At 39.9% G+C, this 23643-nt stretch overlaps 1 protein-coding gene across 1 annotated transcript in view; it reads right to left on the bottom strand.

Moving 5' to 3' along the window:
* Positions 1-1494: 1494 nt before the first annotated feature.
* LOC104411299 (complement C4-like) overlaps positions 1495-23643 on the bottom strand; it is a 43643-nt gene continuing 21494 nt past the window's right edge. Inside the window, exons 21-41 of the mRNA XM_010021687.1 lie at positions 22989-23201; positions 21514-21565; positions 20969-21049; positions 19712-19915; positions 18091-18166; positions 17545-17701; positions 16848-16943; positions 16361-16529; positions 15215-15381; positions 14323-14481; positions 13675-13734; positions 13122-13215; positions 12251-12419; positions 10525-10612; positions 9840-9914; positions 9068-9176; positions 7743-7832; positions 7092-7184; positions 6234-6317; positions 2784-2916; positions 1495-1633 (exon numbers count right to left, since the gene is read on the bottom strand). Of these exons, the coding sequence (XP_010019989.1) occupies positions 1495-1633; positions 2784-2916; positions 6234-6317; positions 7092-7184; positions 7743-7832; positions 9068-9176; positions 9840-9914; positions 10525-10612; positions 12251-12419; positions 13122-13215; positions 13675-13734; positions 14323-14481; positions 15215-15381; positions 16361-16529; positions 16848-16943; positions 17545-17701; positions 18091-18166; positions 19712-19915; positions 20969-21049; positions 21514-21565; positions 22989-23201 (2508 nt within the window). The remainder of the gene's footprint in view (positions 1634-2783; positions 2917-6233; positions 6318-7091; positions 7185-7742; positions 7833-9067; positions 9177-9839; positions 9915-10524; positions 10613-12250; positions 12420-13121; positions 13216-13674; positions 13735-14322; positions 14482-15214; positions 15382-16360; positions 16530-16847; positions 16944-17544; positions 17702-18090; positions 18167-19711; positions 19916-20968; positions 21050-21513; positions 21566-22988; positions 23202-23643) is intronic.

Genomic DNA, 23643 nt, shown 5'->3' with positions numbered 1-23643 from the left:
CCTCCATCCATGCAATGCCTGGCAGCACAGTGGGGCACATCACTGATATCTGAGTTCAGCTGTCATTATACTTGAATTTACAGCCTTCAGCTGGGCAGTTCACAGTGCTGGCACACGGTGCTGAGCTGTCTGCTGTGAATAGGAAGGCTCTCATGGTGTAGTTGTTCTGGTAGGTACTGTTGCCATACAGTGCTTTGTTCATGCAAGGCTCCCTGCTGCTGCTCCTATCCAGTAGGGTCATTTGACTCCAAATTAACCAGATCAGCATGGACCTACTAATTATCATATTGTTGATACAGGCCCTTCTTGTTTTCACCACAGTGTAACACAACCTGTCCAGGTGGCAAATTTTTGTGCTCAGTAGCTGCTGGCCAGAAGACAGTGCTGTGAGCATCTGAGGATGGTGACCTGTTCAGCAAACACAGCTTTTCATTGCAGCTCTGCTCTGCTTTAGGCATGACTGCCAAATGGCATACTGCTGGCAAACTAAAGAACTAAAAACCTGTATTTGCAAGCCATCTACTTATCAGTGTTATCAAAACTCTTTCTACAGGCTTTTTCTTATCCTAAGAAAAGACAGGGTTTGAGTTTTGGGGAGTTATTTTTCATTGTCAACTTAGTTTGCCATTTGTGGAAGCCTTTATAACTGTGGCAGCAAAACCCCAACCTTTCCCTAGCAAATACTGCATCTCCACTACAGAGCTGTTTGCATGGCCACAGTAGCAGCAACGCTTTAGAAAAATACAACCACAGATTGAGTCAGGATTTTTTTTTTTTTAAGTAAGTAATGCAAATTAATTAAATTCTGGAAAAAAGAAAAGCTTGAAAGACGTGGCTACAGAGTGCAATTTAAAAGCAGATCTGTGCCCTCAGTGAGCTACCAGCACTAATTAGCCCACGCAGGACTGCTGGGTCAGGCACAGGACACTTCCAATCCAGTTGCCCATCCCTGGTACTGAGCCAGTTCCACTTCCAGCTTCAGATACTCATGCTGTGGTATGAGTGGGGTTGTTCATTCCTTTACATGAGGACTCACAATTAAAATCAGAAATTAACTGATGTGCTGAAGCATGAGTGCTTGTTAGTATCTCTTTCAGTAGCAGTGTAACAGAGGCTGTACTTGGTAAATCCATGAATGCCCACTCTTCTTTCTGACCTATCCAAATTTTTTGGCCTCTTTTTCTGTCCAGTAACAATGACTGCAGGAATTAATAAGCTCTACAAGCACAATGATTTTTTGTTTGATACCCGGCAGGATGATTGTTCTGTTGTATAATGGATCAGAGAAACAGAAATTCCTGCTCTCTTCAGCAGTGCCAAGGACAAAACCCACAATAACTATTAGAGTAACTGTAATCCTTTTTTTTATTACAACCCCCCTCTCCCTACATCTACAAGAAATAGCCCAATCAGCAAAACAGAATCAGCAAGAAAAATTCCGGAAGGAGCCACATCGCAGTCACACGGACAGTATGTGGGGAGCAGATCAATGGTTCAGAAGGAGCACAGGCTGTCAGACGTGTCCATGAAGTCGCGCAGGTCAGCACAGGCTTGCCGATGCAGGGTGGTGCGGCACTCGCTGTCTTCTGGAATTTTCTCTACCCAGGTTTGTGAATCAATGAGGTACTGCATCCTGAGTGCAATTGGGACAGGGAAAGGAGGCGAGTCATTACTGCTGATGTGGAACAATGGGAAAGCGTAAACCTGTGACGCTGTGTCCCTCCACTGAATCATCTCTGAGAGCAGAAAGAGTTATACAAGCCAAGAAACTTGCCTGAAACCAAGTTTCACCAGCAGGTTAACTGCACTTTGAATAAAGTTAGGGAAGTGTCAGTGCCAAGCTGGGACTAACTAGAAAACTACTGGTGTTTTGAGTGACACCAGCTAAGCTTGGGCAAAGTTTCTATTTGTCTTCTGGAGTAGTACAAAAAGCCCCAGTGCACAGCAGTGAAATACAGTGAAAGGGGGTTTAGTTTCAATGGATTATGCCAAGGTGTTTCCTAATTTTCTGTGATGAAAATCTGTGTAGTTTGTGGCACTTTATGACTGGAGGCTACACCTCTTTGCAAGACTTCAGTTTTTAGCAGGCTTCTGTTGAAGCAGACCCCTGACTTAAGCACTCACTTTGCTGTCATATAGAGATGGGGAGAGGAGAATTTTTAAGGTTTTAGGAAGTGGCAGTCACAATTTGATTGGGAAGGTCTCCATCCCAGAAATTTTCAGAGGCACTACTTTTCTCAATTTCCACACAGGAAAATGAAACTTTTAAGATGTCTTCCTCACTGAATCTTTGATAGTGTGAGACTAAATTCCTCCTCAAATTAATTATCTTTTCTCATTAAAGTGTGACAATGAGAAATGAGAAGAATATGCTATTTGCATGGATGATATAACAGAAACTGGGAGTTGCTCTTAGCCATGCTCCCACCCATCTCTTTTGCAAGCACAGGAGTTGTGTAAGGCATCTGCAGTAGATGGAATTTGTAGCATTTCCCATTCTACTTATCTAGCTGTGAGTTTTTAACCCAGTGGAGTCAAAGACAGATTTTGACTTTGAGATGTGTGAGAATGAGGCTCTGCACAGATCTGTAAGCCAATAAATTTGGGTGTCTCAGCTGTTCCCCACAGCTACCCTTTTGCCTCTTTGCATTTTAGTAAAGCCGGCAGCATCAGTCCCTAAGAAATTTGGTCCTCCCTTTGCTTTCTGGAAGTATTTTAAGAGGCTGAGTATCTTCTGGATTCAGGGTCCATGATAGCTGCTGCTCAGAAATCATTGCACTTACTTGTTGTTGAAATCAACCGTTTGCCCATCTCTCCCCATGACGAGGTACCGTTTGCCAGTGGCCATGTTTAAGTTGCATGTGGAGCGTGTTAGGAACTGTCGGTGGACACCCACTTGGATGGTTTCATCTCTAGCTGTGGCACAAGAAGAGAAAACCCTATCAACTTCTCTAATACAGAACTGTAGCCCGTAGGACACAGCCCCTTGCGATTGTTTACTCTACTGCTAAGCCATGGAAATATTTCTCTTGTGAGTTGTGGCTGATATGGGAATAAATGGCCATGCTATGGTAGCACATACCTTCCCTTAACATTATCTGAGAAAAAGTAAACCATTTCTGTCTTAGCTGTCTGTCTGAGTCTCTGTAGTTACCGAAGGAGCTGTTTTGCTACAAAGAACTTTCAGGCCCTGTGGATTCTCTTTAAATTTCAGAGATTAAAGGAAAAGCTAAAGGAAACATCCTATCTTATATTTCACATTGCTCAGGCTCATAGTGATCTTAAAATCTAGCAGACTAAATTCAAACATCTTGAGGCTCAACAATGCAGCAGACAGTATTAAAAACTCACTCTCCTTAGTGCATCTGACCTGAACTTCACCTGAAATGACTTAGAAGATCCTGGTCTGGATTCTGGCCCAGAAGATTATTCATTTGAGAGCTGCCCAGCCCATTACAGAAACGGGCATCCAAGGCAGAAGAGACGGCTATTCAGGCACTGCAATGACATGAGAGCTAGAAAGATGCTTATTCATCATTCATCAGACTAAGCACAGGTCACGAGGATACTGTGTTGTTTGGACAGAACAATAGTTTTCAATGTTCAGTTGAAATGAAAAATGCAAATAACAGCAATATTCTAATTACTTACTCTCTTTCTAAGTGTAATGTGAAGTGTCATGCACAACTGTGGTGACAAATTCAACATTAAAACATCTTAAATTACAAGTAAGACACCACAGTCTTCCTATCAGTTAATAGAAGCTTGTGCAGCTTCTGCTCTCTCATGTATTTTATTACAAGTATGGACAGTCTAGTGTTCAAACTGAAACACTTAAAGTAAAATAAAACCTCAAATAGAATATTTTAACACTAATAAGATTTCGGAGAATTTGATGTAGAGTGCTAATCTGTGAAACCTAGCACTAATAACCTTATCTATTTCCTAGTTAAAACTTGCATTAATTTTACCTGTGGTACTTATAGGCCAGAAAAAAGTCAGTCTTTGGTATTGTGTGCCATTTTGCATCCACATTTTTCCAAATAATACAATACTGTAGGTTTTCTCATATAACCCAAGACTTTTCTATTGTTCCTATGCTATATGATGTTCTGAATTTTCATTTTGTTCAAGGAATGCAAAGGTGGATGAGAACTACTTGGGAAAACGATGATGTTGTGGTTCGGGTTCGTTTTGCTTTAATTACCATGGGGTTTCTCAGTTCATATGCTTCACAAATGACCTAATAAAGTTCAGTCTTTGGATATCATACCATCTGAATTAGTTACTACTTTAACAAGTTATTATGTAATTTCAGTTTCTAAATCTCCAATTAAAAAGAAAATAATTATAATGTTCCAAAGTGTCCAAGCATAATTTAAGAGAAACGATTACTTCAATTTTTAGAATCTAAAATGGAAAATAAAAAGAAAAGAGAGGGAGAGGGAGGGGAGTTCTGTGCTATTTTGCATGGGCTGTACTGTTCCCCTACAAGACACATAGGTCAGCGTAAATGTTAGCCATCCAAAACACATTTCTATTAATAATCAAAGTAGTCCAAGGAGTGCACATCTGCAAAATTGTCCATCTGTCTTCTGAACCAACCTTTATTTGCAAGGATTGATACTGAAATAATGCCAGGGGTCCAGAAAATGAGAATTTACCAGTTCTCACCTACGTCACCTTGGTGATGGTAAGAGATCAACCTCACCCGAAACAGCCACAGAACAGAACAAAAGAAAACAACTCTAGTTAGTCATGAGCTTATTTGGATGAAATGCCTTGTTTTTCCTTCATGCCTCATGGCTTCGTGCCTCTTCCCAGCTTTTCCCAAGGCTGTTGAAAGCCTTTTGATGCTCATAAGTTGCATCATACAGCACAAACCAAGGGGGATTTTAAGGGATAAAAAAAAAAGGAGGTAGGAATAAGAGAAGTCATCTTTTCCCTTTAACTTCACAATCAAAGGATGTTTCTGTCAGCTGACAAGAAACAAAGTGTTTCCTGTGCTTGCCTATGAGTTGAGAGTACAAATGCACTGGGGCCCAGAGCTCTAAGTCTTTTAGCTCCTGAAGGTTTTCTGGAGGGATTAATGAAACTTTCGATCATGGTACTGTAATTGCCTGTAGCCAGTGTTTTGATCACTAGGTACATTATCATTTCCCTGCATATGGAAATCCCCTTGTATGACAGATGCTGTCTCTGAACTCATGAGGTGTGGACCTCATTTTCCGACAGGAACCAAACACTGGGCACAGATCACAAGTTATGTGCCGTAAAGTACTTGGTGACATTGCCAGTGCCCTAGGCAAAGATCAAGGAAGTGGGTTAATTATTCTGCCCGAGACAGGGAAAGTTTCAGAATCTTTGAAGCTGCTTTTTAAAGTCAGTCTCTGGCTACCAAACTCAAATATGACAACCATGTGATACCACAGCAGCTGAAGTCTGAGATGACAGACTGTCCAGAAATTACTTTGGAGAGTATCAGTGTTCACTGATGCTCCTGATAAAGTTCACATGGGGACAGCTGGGATAGCAGGCTTGCAAAAGGACATTGTCTGAGAGCAGTGCAAATCTTTACACTGCACCTAAAAACAATAAAGAGGCTTCTTTGTTGTTATCACAACTATTAAATTGAAGTTCTACAAGTTTTCCTGTGTTTATTGACTTCAGACAAGTCATTGTGGACAATGTGGACAACTCAGCCTGTACTGCAAGGGTTGCAAGTGACTGATTAACAATTTCTTGGGTAAGAAGCACTTCAAATCTTCATCTAGTATCAAAACAGAGGTCAGTGGACATGTCTACGATAGAAAAAAAAGAATCAATAACAGCAGCCTATAAAGTGTATATAATTGATGTAGAAGACCTAATATCCACACTATGCATGCTTTTGGAGGGTTTGTCTTAGGCTAGCTACAGTTTGGAGCCATGGACTGGATGCAGATGGAATGTCTTCTGGTTTAGTTTCATCTGAAAAGTTTGAAGCTCTTGTGCTCTGGATTGATGCACAATGTGAGCTGAAGCAACCTGCCCCTGAGCTGAATGGACCAGGGAGGTAACTGCACCAAAAAAGTCTTGCAAGGAATCAGTCCTTCTTGCAAGCCTAGTATAGAAGTATAACTGATCCTACTTCCTACAGCAAAAGAAGGGACCTGCGTGGCTCGTACTGGCTAACATTGAATCAGCCTAGTTCCTACAGGTAAATGAAAGGAGCCAAACGTTTTGATACTTACTGGCTTTAAGGATTCGGTGGATTTTGGCCTCATAGTAATTAAAAACATTCTTCTGTGTACTATTGAGGAGCTCCACCTCATACACTGCAACAGACAACAAATGTGTGAGGCCAGATGGAAACATGAAATTGCAACCGAAAACTGAAAAATAGGTATGCTTTTGCCAGATGTCTATGCAGACCCTGGTGTCCATCTATTTACAAATCATAGGGGTATGAAAGACAATAGGATAGTAATCTTGAATACCTAGTATGCTTTTAGAAGGTCAGGTCATCAGTCAGAAAATCATCAACCTCAAGATTTATATTCCTTTCGTGTATATTATATTTTTAAAGAAGCTCCTATATGATTAGGTTTTCACTTTTTTTCCTGTCCTCCTGTCAGCATCTAACTTACTGAAGCTGATGAACCTGTTCTCCTTCAGGAGCTCTTCCAACTTTCCATCCAAAGAAAAAGCCAGAAATGTAAATTAACAAAGGAGAAAATATTCATCCGGCTCTGCAGAAGGAGTCACTGAACTGTGGCATGCCATGCAAAGCCTACTTTTCATATCCATGCTGCAACATTAAGGATATAGGGGATGGTGTTGCTCACACCACAGGTCTTTTCTAAACTATGTAACGTAATGTTGCTCATGCTTTGCTCCCCCAGCATGTCACTGCATCTTTCCAAGGCTTTTACTTTTCTGTTTCACTCCCCTGATGACTATGGTAGCACATGGCTTCGTTTCATCAACTCAGCTTCTAGGCCAAATACAGAAACCCCACTCATTTCAGGAGAGGGGCATATAAAACTAGAAGTTTATCCTTATTAAGAACAATGTTTAAACTAAATTGACAGATGTCTTTGATGCCTTACCATAATCTGCAATAGGGTAGTAGCAGACAAAACTAGAGCGTGCCATTTGTGTTACAGCTTTACTGAAAGTTGATTTCTGTCTTGGGCAGGGACCTAGAGTGAAGAAAATAAATCATAGAATGGTTAATCTTGGAAAGGACCTTGAGATCAGCTACTTCTAAGCCCCCTGCCATGGGCAAGGACACCTTCCGTTAGATCAGGTTGCTCAAGACACCATCCAGCCTGGCCTTGAACACTGCCAGGGATGGGGCAGCCTCAGCTTCTCTGGGTGACCTGTTCCATTGCCTTAACACTCTCACAGTAAAGAATTTCTTCCTTATATCTATCCTTATATCTTCCTTATATATAAATAAATGATACATCTGTCTCTGTAGGCATGGATATTTAAATAATGTACACATGCTCATTCACTCAACATTATAACAGAGAATAAAATAAAATGGCAGGACAACTTTCTCAGAGCTGTGTTGGAGGGTTTTTACACATGTATGCACACGTATATATACATTTCATTCAACTATCAAATCAATCCTAGATACCTTAACAAAAATTTTTCAGTTTAGTACCAAATATATTAGAGGATGCTTTGACTCCTGTATTATGTAAGAGTAACTATCTTAATTTAGACTGGTCTATTTAGCCATTCCTTACCTTCCGCACACTGGCAAACATTGACTTGACACACCTTTGAAAGCATGGCGCTGTTCTTGGGAGCACTGTAGAACACGCTGCACTTTCTGTCTATGGAGAAGAAACATAATGGCTTTTCTCAGTGAGCTCCAGTGGAAAAGCCTATGCAGTAGAAACTACATTTGCAGCCCAACTATTCCCTGGTCTAGATAAATCGGCACCTACTCTAGGTGCCTAAGCTATAGGTACTAACCCCTTAGTGCCAAAAAGAAACTGTCGTGGTTCAAACTCAGCTGGCAACTTGGAACCACGCAGCCGCTCGCTCACTCCCCCTACCTCTTTCTTCCTCCCCCTGCTCCCGGAGGGATGTGGAGGAGAATCGAAGGAATGTAACTCCCACGAGTTGAGATAACAGCTCTCCAGTAACTAAGGTATAATACAAACCACTACTGCTACCAATAATAATGATAAGAGGAAGAACAAGGGGAAAGGACACAACCGCTCACCACCCGCCGACCGATACCCAGCCCGACCCGAGCAGCGATCTGGGCCTTCCAGGTAACTCCCCCCAGTTCCTATACTGGACATGACGTGCTGTGGTATGGAATACCCCTTTGGCCAGTTTGGGTCAGGTGTCCTGCCTCTGCTTCCTCCTGGCTTCCCCTCCTCCCTGGCACAGCATGAGACTGAGAAAAGCCCTTGGTCAGAGTTCAGGGATCATCTTGCCTTTCAGCTGGGCAGCAACCTGGGGTTTTGCTTCTGGGGTTTCTGTTGTTGCTGTTGTTTGTTTGGTTTTTTGTTTGTTTTTTTATTGTTTTGGGTTTTGTTTGTTGGTTGCTTATTTTTTTTTTAAGTTATACTCTTCCTTCTTGGGTTTTTTTTGGGGGGTGTGGTTTTTTTTTTTTTCTTTCTTTTTTTCATCTTGAAGAGCATCTTTAGGCCAGTGAGAACTGCACGGTTTCAGGAAGAGGAGATAGGATCACCAAGAGTTAGTGGTTTAAACATAGTGTAAACTGTCTTGGATCCCTCGGCTTCAGGCAAAGTAGACATTTGGCCTAATTTTCAAATATCGTTTACATAACTCTGCCAAATAGGGATGATTTGTATTTAACCTTTGAGCAGGGAATGAAACTGAGTCCCCCAGAAAGCACAGTAAATAAGCCAAACTTCTAAGGTTGCCAATCTTAGAGGCATAAAAGACAGCCTAACCAAAAAGAAATGTGAATGGATCACACTTAAGATCACCATGAGAAACAGGAACTCAGGAAACCTGATTTTAAACCCCATGAGTGTAAAAGTTTGTATTTTCTTTCAAACATTTATGTATGATTTTTCTGTGCCCTTACCAGGGTTGTAAAAATCATAAAGGATAGCATTTGCTGGCTGAACCAAGCCCATGGGATTGATTTGCTTTGCCCCAAATGATATACAATCTGGATCTGGTCCGCTTGTGATCTGGAGGAAAAAGGGACAACAGTTATTACAAGTAAATTAACTTTCTGCCCAGTCAGTTCCTTATTAGTTTCTGCCTGTACTAGCTACTGAATGCTTGTTTCTCATGGGACAGGTGAGTTTATCCTGATAGCTGCAGCCTCAACTTGAAGAAGGCACTTCCTTCCATGATTTTATTGGGAGATTTTGTGGATGAGCTAAGCCTAGTAAAGGTAGTTTTGTGGGATGTGTGCACGTCATCTCTGCCTGAAACAGTTCCAGGCTCACATAATCACTACTTTGGGGTTTACTTTCCAGCTTTTGCCTAAAGCCTCCTTGTATAGGAGTAGTGTGTGTAATGTATGTTCACAGTCTATCCAGTACTGTTAACACTTTTTAAATCTTGGACAAAAAGCATCTCTTCTGGGTAGAGAGGACTTGTCTTTTTTGGGCCAAAGCCCAGATTTCAAATATGGACTACATCTCCTGGAATATAGAAAGATGGAGGATGAAGGTGCATGTTTCACTTATCCTCCCCCACCCTCTTTCAACTGAGGTGTTCAATAGTAATATATTACAAAAATTACAGGAAGATAATTGAGTGTGAAAATCAATGATTAGGTTTAAAAGAAATTTATATATGCTATCTGAAATGTCAGAGATTGGAAAATCATTGGGTTTGCTTACCTCACTAAAGTAAAGCAAAACCTTTCCTTCCTTGTACTCATAGTGCTGAATGTACTGGTCTGAAGACATCACCAACTGCAGGAAAACAAAGAAAATCAGAACAAAACCTTTGCATAACAGGAACACCTTTGCTATTACCCTTCATATTCTGGTTTGCTTTATTCAGCTGTTTGCTTTATTCTGCCCTCTTTCTTCCTCCCTAAAGAAGACAGTCCCTGAGAGCATGAACCTGGGCAAACCTCCCCCAATGAGCAGGCTCCAGAACCCAAAATTCTGTAGCCACCTTTGTAGAGCATTGTACCTCATCTCCCTCTCGCTGTGCCCTGACAGCAGCCACCTCTAAAAGATATGCTTGCCTTCTCCCCTGCAAGCACAGGACAAACTGTCCTGGAATTCTGTGGGACAACAGTGCAAGTAATATGTATTAAGGACAGGCATATATTTAAGTGCCCAGCTGTGCCTAGCTCTAATTTCTATTAGAAGGGACTAAGAAGGCTGAACTCTGTTCACCACAAGTTTTTAATTTCTTGTGTATATTCAGCAAATATTTTATTAGAACAAGAATAATGAAAATACATCTATCCAAAAATCTTTTTTCCCTTCGTTATTCTTTGGGAATATTTCAAAAGACAAATTTTCTATAAAAATGGCTATAGAAGATTGCACATAAAAGTGTGTTTCTAACCTGATCGAGATCCTTTGTGTCAGGCTCCAAGCCACTCAGTAGAGAGAGATCAACCAGGGACATCTTTGGTGGATTGGAACCTGTGAACCTTTATAAAGGAGACTGTTAGCAGTGAACATCTGCACTAAACAGCCAGCTTGTTTTGAAGAGTTTGGCTCTTCAGGCCTGCTAATGGTGAAATAAGATATTTTGCTCCATATTATTTTCCTAAGTGAATTTTAATTTGAAAATTAGCTGCCTGCCTCATTAAGATTCATGAGGAAAAATTGTCAAATGGTCATCGAAAACCCAGGTGTCTTGCCTGAGCTTGTCATCTAGGCTTTCTTTATAGTTAACAGCCAAAAATAATCACCTTCAAATGACAGTTCATCCCACCATAAAAGCACTGTTAAAGACAGGGAAGGTAAACAGCACTTACAATGTATCTGTTATCTATTACGGAGAGTGAAGACAGGAAACGAGTTTATACAAATTCTTCAAATTTACATCACCTTTGTGTCCAAGAAAAAATCCTCAATGCTGTAACTATCTATTAGGTAAATACATTGGATTGCCAATCTTTTCTACTTCTACCTTCTCAAAAATCAGGTAGTTGCGTCATTGCTAGAAAATTAAGTTGTTCTGCATTCACACAGGGTGCATTGCTGTTAGATACTCTACATACGCTTAGCAGGAGTTCAGAAATGTTTATTTTGGCACTCCTTTCCCCATAAGATCTACTACAGTGCAGGGAAGAAGTATGGTTATGTAGTCAGTGCCTTCAGTTTTTCTCCTGTCTTAACTACAACAAAGGGAGCTTCACATTATTGTTTAAGCCTCACCCTAGCAGTCAGCAAAGTCAGTCCTGCAGAACAGTGGATCTGATAGCTGATGAATGTTACATAGCAATTAATGGGGAAAATGATGCTTCAGCCAGCACACAATTCACTGAATACACATTTAACTAGGGAGAATGAAACTGAAGAATTAGGGTAACTCCAGTCCTCCCCTGATTGTTAATGGCGCTGTCTGGGAGCAGGGACAAAAACCACTGCCTCTCAGGCTTTGTCAAAACTCAAGAGGAAAAGCTAAATTCTACTGGGAAGCAAAACCAGCTTCTGCCACCCTTCATCTATCTAGAAGGGGAACTCAGAACAGCCTCCATCTTGTGCTTCTGTGACCTCTGCCAGCTTGTGAAAGGGAGCAAACATAAATGTTTCAGTGTTACTCTGCATGGGAGGATTTATTTCTCACTATCTCTCTCCTTGCCTATTTCTTTGTTGCCACAACAGGATATCTCTTCTGCTTCCTTGTCTCTCAAATAGTAGTAGACATCTTTTCTTTTTTTTGAGGTCAGAGTGTGACCATGAAGGAACAAACAGCATCTCTCTAGAAAGCCATGAAACTCTGTAAATGCGTTATTACTGTATTCCAGTCACATTTACTTTATTTAATAAAAGACTTCTAATGATTAGCCAGCCAAGTGCTTTAGAGTTTCTGCAGAGTTTGATGAGGCAGAACCTGCGATGGACATTTGAGGTCTATGATGTAAATTGTGTAAACCTAATACTCCGTGTGGAAACCTTTTCTTCTGCCATGGGAAAGAGGATGCACTCACCATGCTTGGATACGTACAGAAGATCACCAGGTTGGATGCCGAGCTGGCAGATGTGACAAAGGTGACCAAGAAGAATTACAAACAAAAATGAATGCATTTTATAACAAAGATCTGATCTTGCAGACCTACCTGATACAGATTTTGTACTGCAGCAGTTCTGTTTTACCGGGAAAGATCACATCCCTTTTTCTTCTGCTGTGGATATCAAACCACTCTATTTCAGACTGTGGCTCAAACGCGCTGTTTTCTGCATCAAATGAGTCCTCATAATCATTGTTTTCATCGTAGTACGCATTTTCTGGAGGTGACAGACATGATCAGCCATGCACAAATTTGACTGAGAACCTGGAAACTTGGCTTCTTTTTGTGCAATGATAAATACCGTGGTCAGCCATGCCATTTCTGTGGGTTTTGTAAGTTTGCTGTACACCACCTCAGTATTTCTAATTAATTCAGAGTTAAAATTTTAGGGGTAAAAATAACCAACAGGTCTAGCTAATAAGGGGGTCTAGGCTATGCATAAATATGTAACGGACAATCACTGCCTCCAAAAGCTAGCTATTCGAACAGAAAAATAAGAGACATAATCATAGAGAATGATGAATTAACACTTCAGGGGATGGAAAACAGAGTCTTGGTCATATGAAAAAACCTATGACAGGTCTGTCCAAAAGAAGTTTAAGGCCACATGATGGGTCCCTTATTATCCAGGGAAATGAGCTGGGATCTTCCCTCATGGCAACCAGGAGCACCATGAAAGGAGTTTAACTTGCTCTCTTAATAACAAAGAAGAATTACTAATAGTACTTACTGTATCTGTTAGGTACCTGCTGTACTTATAGTCACTCAGATAATTATTAAACTATTCAAAAATATTAATAAACTGAAAGAAACAATATCTAGGCAAAGTTCAGAGGCCTTTCTCTTTCCTTGTTTCATTCATTTGTTTGCACTTTCCAAATTTGGAAAGTGAGACCCAACCACTTCCCTTTTCACTCACCAGAGTACTTAATGCTGCCTTCCATTTCCACCGTCAAAATCAAGTCATTACACGTGTTGTTCTCCAACTCAGAAGACCAATACACTTTTAATATCTAAGATGAACACACAAACAGAAACCCACTAAAAATATTATGTAAATGACAAGCGGTTTACTCATCCAGGACTCAGCAAATGTTGATGGAACATGGGAGTGCAGAGAGAAACACCAGTCTCCCAGAGGCACAGACTAGTTGCAGATGACTGTCATGGGTATAAGCAGGAGAGGTCCCATGTGCAAATTGTAGATGGTGTGGGACCTTCAAGATAACTCTCCATTCCCAGCCACAAAAGGGTCTTTCAAACTCCAGCCACCTCTATGAGCATTGACATTTCATGAACTTAAAAGCAGTTAAAATTGACTGCCCTGATGGACAGTCTGTAAGCCCTGAATTTTAGAAATTTGGAGATAGGAACAGGAAGGATAAAGCCATGGCAAGTAATTTCTTATGCTGTTTTCAAAAAGGGATTAAAAGAAGTCCAGCTGGACTCTGAACTTCTGATTTACATCTTACACTCATTGTTCCATTTCCTCTGCCGTGTACAGATACTTCAAGTTTTCTCCCAAGTTCAAACTGCAGACCAAGGCAAAAAGAAAAAAAAAAAAAAAGGTTTAGTCTGTGCTCAGCATTTGATCTATTTTTTCCTGCAGTCTTGATGCTCTTTTATGCCCTTAACCCTCAGAACTGGGGTAGGGAGAACCTTTAGCTATGGAAGGAGTTATGAAACCTCGTAAGTGTTGTAAGATTTTTAATATACTGAGCTGTTGTTCTGGGTCCCAGGAGACATATTTTCCCAACTTCACTCTCTCCTCTGTGGCCTGGATTTGACATTTCCACAGGTCCCTACATGCTGAATATCAGAATATTCCATTTCTTTCTCATTCTCTAGAAAGACTTGAGCTCCTGGCTGCTCTTCATTGCTGGGGGAGATTCACATCACCAAAATCCTCTAAGAGGTCTGAGAGAGCCTTTGAAGTGTGCTGCTAAGCTTCTGTTGATTTTTTTATTCTTTAAAAAGATTTTGTTTTACAGATTAAATTATTAAAAATATTATAAAACAGCTACATCATAATTGCTTAACAATGAGAAAATCTGGGTCAGATGATCCAATGTTTCTCCTGGTGGAGGAAAAAAAGCTTGAAACAACGAATGGTTGCATACCTCTAGCTCCTTCTGAATTGCTTCATCAGTATCAGTCAGAGTAATACTGTAGTCTTTTTGTCTTCCAGGTGTTCCCAATTTTACAGTCAGGTTGGTGGAACCAATGCTCCATGTCTGTATGTTGTATGCTGACAGAGCTTCTAGGGCTACCACTGTGTCCTAAGTGAGAAAGAAATGCAAAACAACTAACAATTATGCCAGGTTATTTCAACAGTATGTAAGATGAAATGATCAGTAACCTGGAGCTATTCTTCAGTCTTATGGTTTTTGCTGCTTTGAAGTTCTCCTGTATCTCTCTATTTCTATGTGCACAGAATATTCATCTCATTTTCCAGCTTCTTCTTTCAGCATTTAAAGATGAAAACCATTGGAGTTCTGACCTTTGTTTATCATAAGTCTCCATAATGACAAAGAATCTTTGCTAGCTTATATCCATTTGGTTTTGGCTTATTTTTATTAATGAGCAAAATTTTTAATGCTTCATACACCAAACAAGGTTGGGATTGCAAGAAATCTGGAGAGGGACTTTTTAAAAGGGTATGTAGGGATAGAACAAGGGGGAATGGCTTTAAGCTGAAAGAGGGGAGATTTAGATTAGATATTAGGAAGAAATTCTTCACTATGAGTGTAGTGAGACACTGGAACAGGTTGCCCAGAGAATCTGTGGCTGCCACATTCCTGGAAGTGTTCAAGGCCAGGTTGGATGGGCCTTTGAGCAACCTGGAAGGCAGGGGGGTTAGCACCAGATGATCTTTAAGGTCCCTTCCAACACAAACCATTCTATGATTCTACTATTAACTGTTCTGATGCTGTCAAATCTAAGTGAAGTCTTTATGGGGCTTCTATTTAGTTCCCTCCCCCTGAAACTCCACCAAGATTGTTGGTCAGGCACCTGTGTAGAGCAGTATCCTCCACCGTAGTTCCTTCTTTCCGTCAGCCATGTGGCAATAGGCTTTGCGTACTCCATGTCTTTCAAGAGCAATGTTTGAAGCAATGCATAGGCAGTGGTTTCCACTGAGACTGCATCATTGCCATTTCCCCAGTAGCGTTGCTGCTTTGCTGCAAGAATAACTCAGTGCTGAATCCCCTTGGTAAAGACATTTGCCCAAAATCACTATTGTTCTACACAGGAGATATTTCATATCATAAGAGCAACAAACCATTTGGACAATAGAGATAATGGAAAAAGAAACCCACAATTTTCAATTTTGACTTGTCCAGCCACCACAGTCTAACGACCCCATTGTACAGCGATGTCCTTCTGATAGAGTGGTAACACTGTGTCTGGTGGTCCCTGATAGATAATAGTATTAATTATGCCCAGAAATCCAGTCTTGATCAAAGAGAAGCATATTCCCTATGCTTGAACTACAGCTATTAAACCATAATGTATTTACCAAATGAATTAGGAGAAATTAATAATGTGGCAGTGCAGCCACATAACCAACTGACTCAGTATTGACCATAGCCACTGAGGGGAGAACCATGTGGAGCTAGAACAGAGCACTCAGAACTGGCGGGGGGCTGGAAAAGGCAGCTTGTCTCTCGATCACAAATCCAGTCTGGACTATTGTCATATGTAGCTGTTCATTCTAATTTACCCATCAAGAGTTTCTTCTTTCTCCTGGTGGTTTGGCCTTTTTTGTTTTTTTTTTTTTTTTTTTTTTTTTTTTTTTTTTTTTTTTAATGCCCTTGAGAGGTGTAGAAGCTTTTGTAGTCAGCAAGAGAAGAAGAAAAGTTAGATGACTATTTACCATGATTCTGTTCAATTCCAGTATCAGATAAGATGGCGATCCAAACTTCACAATGCTAAGTTGTTACTTTATAGTGATGTTAATTATACAAATGACATATTACACTTTCAGCAGGGAAATACTCAATTATGTAATGTAAGTATATTACCCATGCACATACATGCCTCTATAAAACTAAAAAGTCTTCATTTACTTGAATTTGGTTTGTTCACGTAAGAGTGCTCAAAGTTCCTTAATTAAGAAAAGTGCTTTCTAAGTGAACTTTTAAGAATGGTTACCAGTACCTGCATCAAAAAAGGAACAGCCCCTTAATTTTTCTTTTGCAGACTGGGCTTCTTCACTATCAGACTGCACAAGCGTCAGAGCATAAGCAGTGATGGCTGTAGAATAGCAGTTGGTATTTCTTGAAAGTTTATTTTTCATGTAAGCCACTGCTCTTCTAATCGCTTGTACCTGTGAAAACAGAATGGATCCGTTTAAAAAGGTCATTCAGACCTACTAACTGTTACTGCTGGCAAGAGTATTAGGAAATTAGAATATTCCACTGTAGCAATTTTTGAGACAATTTTAATAATTTTATAAAAATATAGTGATTAAAGCTATTGATGATGGAGCACCACCATAGATCAAAACACCTTAGGCCACGGTGTCTTTTCCTATTCACCACAGATGTAAACACACTTATATTTCTTTATTTGCAATACTTAAAGATAGCAGGGTGGATATGCTGTTTTGCAATAGCCTTCAGACTTAAAGAGTCAGGCTTCCTACCACATCGGGTGACTTGAAGACCTGTAGAGTCTGTTGCAGTGCTATAGTTACAAAGGCTGTCAAAGCCAAATCCTCCTCTGCTGTCCCAATGCCACCCTGAAAGATGAAACATGAAAAGGAAAAGTTAAATGTACATCTATACATTTTTACCAAGCACAAGCATCTCAGGATTAGACACTGAAAGCTGCTCTGACATCTCCATGCAGCTTCTCTTCTCCAGGTTGAACAGCCCCAATGTTCTCAGCCTGTCTCCATATGGGAGCTGCTCCAGCCCCTGCTCATCCTTGTGGCCTTCTCCAGACTTGCTCCAACAGCTCCGTGTCCTTCTTATGTTGAGGACACCAGTACTAATGAGGTGTCCCTGCCCATGATAGGAGGGTTGGAACTAGATGATCTTCAGGTCCTTTCCAACCCAACCCATTCTATGATTAATTTTCTAAGTGCTCTAGAGGCACAGATCAGCTACAAAATTATCTAAGACTGGATCAGAAGATAAAGGTGGTGAAGTGCTAGCTCTGCATCTCTGACACAACAGACCTTTTAACAAGTTATTTTTACATTACAGATTTTGTACTTCTTACATTACAGATTTGTTTTCTTTAGATACATTTCTTGTTACTCAACAACTCACAATATTCCTTTAAATCCCTAACAGCCCTAAGTGTGCAACAAAATCTTCTAGATATGGATGACCTACCTGCATAGTCCTGTCCAATACTGGGTGATGGTCATGGAATGAATCATCTGGCTGCTGTTGACCGGTCAAGTAGGAAATTGAGTTGCGTATGTGACTGTCTTGGACACTAATGTATTCTCTGCTCCTTGTGAGTACTTTAACAATGAATGCAGTTAACCTGCACAAAATAAAGTTTTCCAAACATGTGCTGACATATGTTTATAGAAGAGTATATTGACAGGAAAAGAAACATACTAATTTTGTACATAGACTCATATTCAATACAGTGCACTCATTGGAACCCAGTGAGTTATCACTTGTCATCAGTGTGAACATTTCTAGTCTGTGGCAAATATAAAACAATCGGTTGCTCAATATAAATTTCCTTCATCAAGGACTAAACATACTCAGAGACTTACAGGGCTGATCATCTATGACAAAGATATACAGGTAGCACCATGCCCACCAGAATGTGAAAATCCATCCCCCTAGATCCAACTTCTGATGCATCAAATGATAATAGAGTTATTTTTTGGGGAAAAAAATAAAAAAGAAAAATACACTTACCATACGCTACTGGGAGTTTTTTTAAATGCTCCATAGGATCCATCTGGCTTCTGAAACTCAAGAACTCTAATGTAACCTGCGTGAACAGAACAGCACACAACTGTTCAGAGAATACATATAATTCTTGGGCATTTTGATACCTCACTTGTATTAACAGGGACATGTTCACTATTAACTAGTGGAAGAGTACATGGAGGTCTTCACTGATACATTAAAGAAGAAATGATTGTATCAGCAGGCCTTTGACAGAAAAAGCACTAGGCTTAGAAGGTGCTCTGTCTTGTTTGGCATAACTGAGCCATGAGAATAGCCTGAAAACTGCAGGCATCTGTAGTTACAAAGCATTTTCTGTGTAGTTAATCCTGGGAAACTTATTTCCTATTACTGACAATTTTTCAAGCTGTTGACTTTATGGTGCATAGAAACGTATACAAAATACATACAAACCATCATCTCTTCGGTCAGACAGGCTTAGAAATCATGATTTGTGGACTCTGATCTTGGCTGCTATTATCTTGTCAAAGTCTGTATCATAGCTACACAACTCATTTTCTACTCTGATGAACTTCAATAAGAATCAATAAAAGCATAATATACGGACTAAATTCTCCTGACAATACCAAATACTCATCAGCAGGACCTTATGTCACTTCAGGCAATCTTAGATAAATAAACAAAGACTTCCATTCAGCTACTGTTAGCATGTTTTTGTCTCTGTTTATACCCTCATTTTTCACTGATGAAACGTGTGTCCAAAGATCTTCAAGGCAAGTGCATTATATTGCTTTATGCCATGTGCACACCACTCTACTTAGGAAAAGCAGTTGTACCTGTACGATACTGATAACTCTTGGGCTCTATGTTAGTCCCTGTGAGATGGAACACCTCTGCTTCCACATGCTGTGGTCCTGGCTTAGCTGTATATTTAACACCAGCTTTGGATCATGTCTTCAAGTGTGCTCTTTAAGAAGCAGCCTTGCAGCTGTCCTCTCCCTGAGGAAACTCCCTCCCTGGGTTGGTCCAACCCTGTTGGAGTCATTCTAGCTCATGTAACAAATACATGAGTGTGGAAAAGAAAATTTCAATATCATGATTACCACTGGAAGTTTCATTAGTGATACTTCTCTTGCCAACTAGAGACATCTCCAGCAGAGATATCTCCATCTCAGCTGGCCATCCTAAGCGCTGTCCATGATCCATGGGGAGAAACAAGCACTTTTAGGACATGATTTGTCTTGATCTATTTTCCTCCTCTGCATTAGGAGGAAATGGACAACTAGCTTTTGCTGTCCATTTACTCTGAAAAGAGTTGACATTGATCAGCTCAGATTTTCCTTTCTGCTTCTAAATCAGGCAAGAGAGAGGGTGGACTGTGAATGTCAATAGTGCACAATGTCAGATGCAGGCAATTAGTCTTCTAAATCCTCATCATCAGCTCTGTTCTCACGTCTGTCTGCAGATTATAGGAGGCATTTTTGTGTGTCTATGTTAACAGTGCTCACTCCTTCGGCAAGTAGCAATGGTTAGTGTGCATTGAAAAAGGATAACAAAGATGCTGTAAGTTGTTCTCTGGTTTTGTTTTTGTTGGTGGTTTTTTGTTTTGTTTCGGGTTTTTTCATACCTTTTTCAATCATGCTAATGGCTTCCTCCTTCTGTTCAGAACTAAAGTTCACCCACTGCTCACTGGCATTCAAGTACTCAATAGCATAGACTGCAGGGGCCATTTTCACCATTGTTTGCTCTGCACAGCCTGTGGGCACTTGAATAAGTTTCTCAACTCCATTGAGACTAAGACAATTTCCAACAGACTCGTCCATAATATTTCCTGTTGTAAAAAATACAAGCCATAGTATATATCACATGTAAAGCTGGCTGGTGCAACACGAAGAAAGGTAATACTAACTATAGTTTGGTACTCCAGCAGGGGCTGATACTTCTCATTATTAAATACTCTTTTCAGCTACTCAAGACTTGATAAAGATGGAGGAGAAAAAGGTGCCAGGAGCCTTGAAAAGCTTGAGAAAGGAAACGGTAGTAGTGAAGGAGCATGGAAGAGAAAGAGTCCTGACACTACTGGAGGCAGGAAGCAAGGAAAGGGGGAAAGACTGGTGCTTCAGGTTTGAGCTGAAAAAGTCTTGTCAAACCAGACCTGATCCTCCCACAGAGGGCAAAATGATTGCGCCTTAATCACCCCAAATATTTTGCAGAGTTTGGTCTGTTTTCCCTCTCTGCAATTTTCTCATTTGGTGGATTCAAGCATCCCCATACCTTAGAACAGCGATTTGAAATGGAAGCCAAAAGTCATTGTGTCTAGAACGCACTATCTTTCATTTTCTCAGAAAAAATATTTTTATCATTAATAAGAGTACTTGCTAGTAGATGTTTTTAAAATACGTATGTGTGAACATATATATACAAGTATAAAATTATTTGATTAAATCAATATATGATTGTAGATATCTTCCCTTTAGAAAAACAGAACTTTCCAGAACTTATACATCAGAATCTGACATCCTTATATCTAAAGACTACAGCAGTTTTCCTCAGACCTACATGCAGTGTGAAGTTATTAGAGAAGGTGAACCCTTCCCTTCTCCCCTGGCCTTCCCATAAAGTTAGCTTGGGCACAGTGAGGCAGGAAAGGACTGCATAAAGCTTTTTATCCAGTACAAGTGAGACAGAGTAATTAGAAAGAGTAAAGGTACTGGATCAGCCTTGGGGCTGTTTTGTTTTCTGACCTGATCATGCAGCACAGCCCACTTGAGTCATAGCAGAAAAACTAGGAAGGAATGGAGACTTGACATTCAGGAATGAGCAGCAAAAAGGGGCATGTCTCTAGTCACTTATGGAGAAGTTATTGACAAAAAATTACATTTACCTTTCAGGCTAACAAACACGTGACTGTCAGAATCCGGTACCATATCGGATGGTCTGTTCAGGTCCAGTGTATGGGACTTTACTGTAAACAAATAGTAAATAGAGATCTACATCTAGGCTTTTTAGCCCTAAAAACATAAAGTGCAATTTTAGAACATGTTTTTCATTAACTATCTCACAGCTGATGGCAATTACAACAAAAATGTCACCAGAAATGTTAAATGGAAATTTATGGAAAGAAATATACTCATCTTTCTTAAGTTAATTTAATTTTTAATCATTAGCAATATTTTTTGGGTTTAAATGAGACTTGGCTTTAATAACTTGTAAGAACCATTAGTAAATTGAATAGATGCCTACTTAATATTTAAAAAATGCTACCTTGAAACACAGAAGTAATACAAAGCAATTATAAATATTTAGACTTAAATGATTTTTCTTTCTTGAGTCTTTTGCTGTGTATTGGATGAAGAGATTTGTGACAAGTTCTAAGCAAAATTCATATGTTAGGTATTTACACCAGACTTTACATCGCCTGTAACTTACAGTCACTGTTAATGCAAATGGTCTTTTCTTCTCTCTGTAAAACACCTTCAGCCTGTACAATTGAGGAAAGAAAGGTCAAAACTTTTGCAAGCACTCACACCTGAAAGCAGCTGCATGAAAGCTGCGATCTCTGCCCTTCGCTAGACCAGCAGGTGGCAGAAATAAGTCATTTTGGAGTGAGATTTTTCACTAGGTAAAGGTAAAACTAAAGCTTCAAAACAGAATTTCATTTCTCCCGATTGAAATGCTAATAAAATCCACGGACTTTTATTATTATTATTATTATTATTGGTATATTTCCCTGGATGAAATTCCTTTAACCAAAACTAACCCAGAAAAATTAAACTTCAAATTTTATTCTCAGCTTTGTGAGCTGCGCAAGTCAAGTTCATAGTTGGACTCATTTTTATAAACCTATCATCTATGAAATCCACCAAGTTCTGAGTTCATCTTGTTGGTAAAACTTAACTTTTTTTTTCCTTCTGATTTCCATGCATCACTCTTCGTACAGTTTCCATTTTAATGAAACTGTTTTTACAGATGCCTTTAGTGTTTTGGTGTAGAACTCTGAGACTGTGTCTATCTTTATTAAAGTTATGGCATGTAACAACAGCAGGTTCCTGGCATCCCATGCCTCATCTTTACCTAAATTACCCTGACATTAATGGTGCAAGGATTCATGTTTTGCATTTTTTGTGTGGATTGAAAGTAGCCCTCAGTGGGCGACTTGGGTACTGTAGTGAGTCTGCCAGTCAGTGCTGACTCTTGAAAAGTCATCTTTTCAAAAAGTCTGCTCCCTTTCATCATTTTGGAAGAGAAGTAAGGTATTAAATAATCATTACATTTTTGTTTGTCTGTATATATTTTACCCATGCAATTGTTAAGATTGAAGATACATTAACTAGAAGGAATAAAACAGGGTTTAACTTTATGGCTAACAGAGAGTATATCCTTCTCAAGATATTGCTAGAGGGACATATCCAATCTTGGCTTCATAAGGGACAGAAAATTTTTACAAATGTTGATGAAGTAGGTGGAAGTTAAAGATTATGAGATAGGCACTGACTTCATGAAGGAAGTTGTTGTGTCATGGGTAGAAGGATGGGTTTTTTGCTGTAGAGAACAATTCTTTCCACATATGATACACACAAGCCCACCACAGGGTTAAATTTCTTCCCCATATTATAGCTCAATCCTTGCTGAGATACAGGTTTCCTGAGATTGCTTCTAGCCTTATGTTTCTACGATTTCACTCCCCGCACAAGAGCTCTATACATAGTGAATGTTGTATTTGAGGAGAAACACATGTTCCCAGGAAAGTGTTCAAAAACCAAGTAGAAAAGGCTCTTGGTGACATGGTTTAGTGCTGGACTTGGCAGTCTTAAGGTAAAGGTTGGACTTCATCTTAAAGGTCCTTTCTAACCTGGTTGATTCTATGATTCATGAATTGCCTGCCCTCAACTAGTTATACCTACCACAACTTTGAGTTTTTTCCTAATGCTATCACTGTGTCCAGAAGACGTCTCAAAAGTAACAATAGTAATTGGAATTTCTCCCACAGTCAGAGGGACAACTGAGAAGTAGGCTGGTGTTGCAGAGTTCCCTTTAGCCACCAGAATCTGCTGCACAGCCTTGTCCATAGCCTCTGTGGTGCACAGCCCCTTCACCGCTTCCATCGTCACTACAACCTGAAGAGACAAAGCAATGCCTGTGATCAGGCCTACTGCACCACCACACAGGAAGAATAATCCAGTTCCACCATATCTGTCTAGATAAAAATGGAAAATGAGAAACAGGTATAACAGGAAACTAGCTTTTGCTTAAAAAGCAAAATAAACAATGCAGACATTTTGCAAGACAGAAAGTGTTTTTCTCTTCACTCCCCTGAATTTACTATTCTCCACTTATAAAACTGGAAAACTTTTTTACCAAGCAGTGATCAAACAGTTTCCCTCTTTGGAGATATCATTATGTGACTGGACAAGGCCCTTGAACAACCTGATCTAACTGGACCTGCTCTGAATAACAGGTTGGACTAAGACCATTGGAGGTCCCTTCCAACTTAAATCATTCTATGATCCTATGGCCTGTCAATATTCTTCTACATTGACTACGGCTGTGAAGGTGAAT

The sequence above is a fragment of the Nestor notabilis genome, unplaced genomic scaffold, assembly GCF_000696875.1.
Source record: "Nestor notabilis isolate BGI_N333 unplaced genomic scaffold, ASM69687v1 scaffold819, whole genome shotgun sequence".
NCBI lineage: Eukaryota > Metazoa > Chordata > Aves > Psittaciformes > Psittacidae > Nestor > Nestor notabilis.
This window is presented reverse-complemented; position numbering and strand designations above follow the sequence as displayed.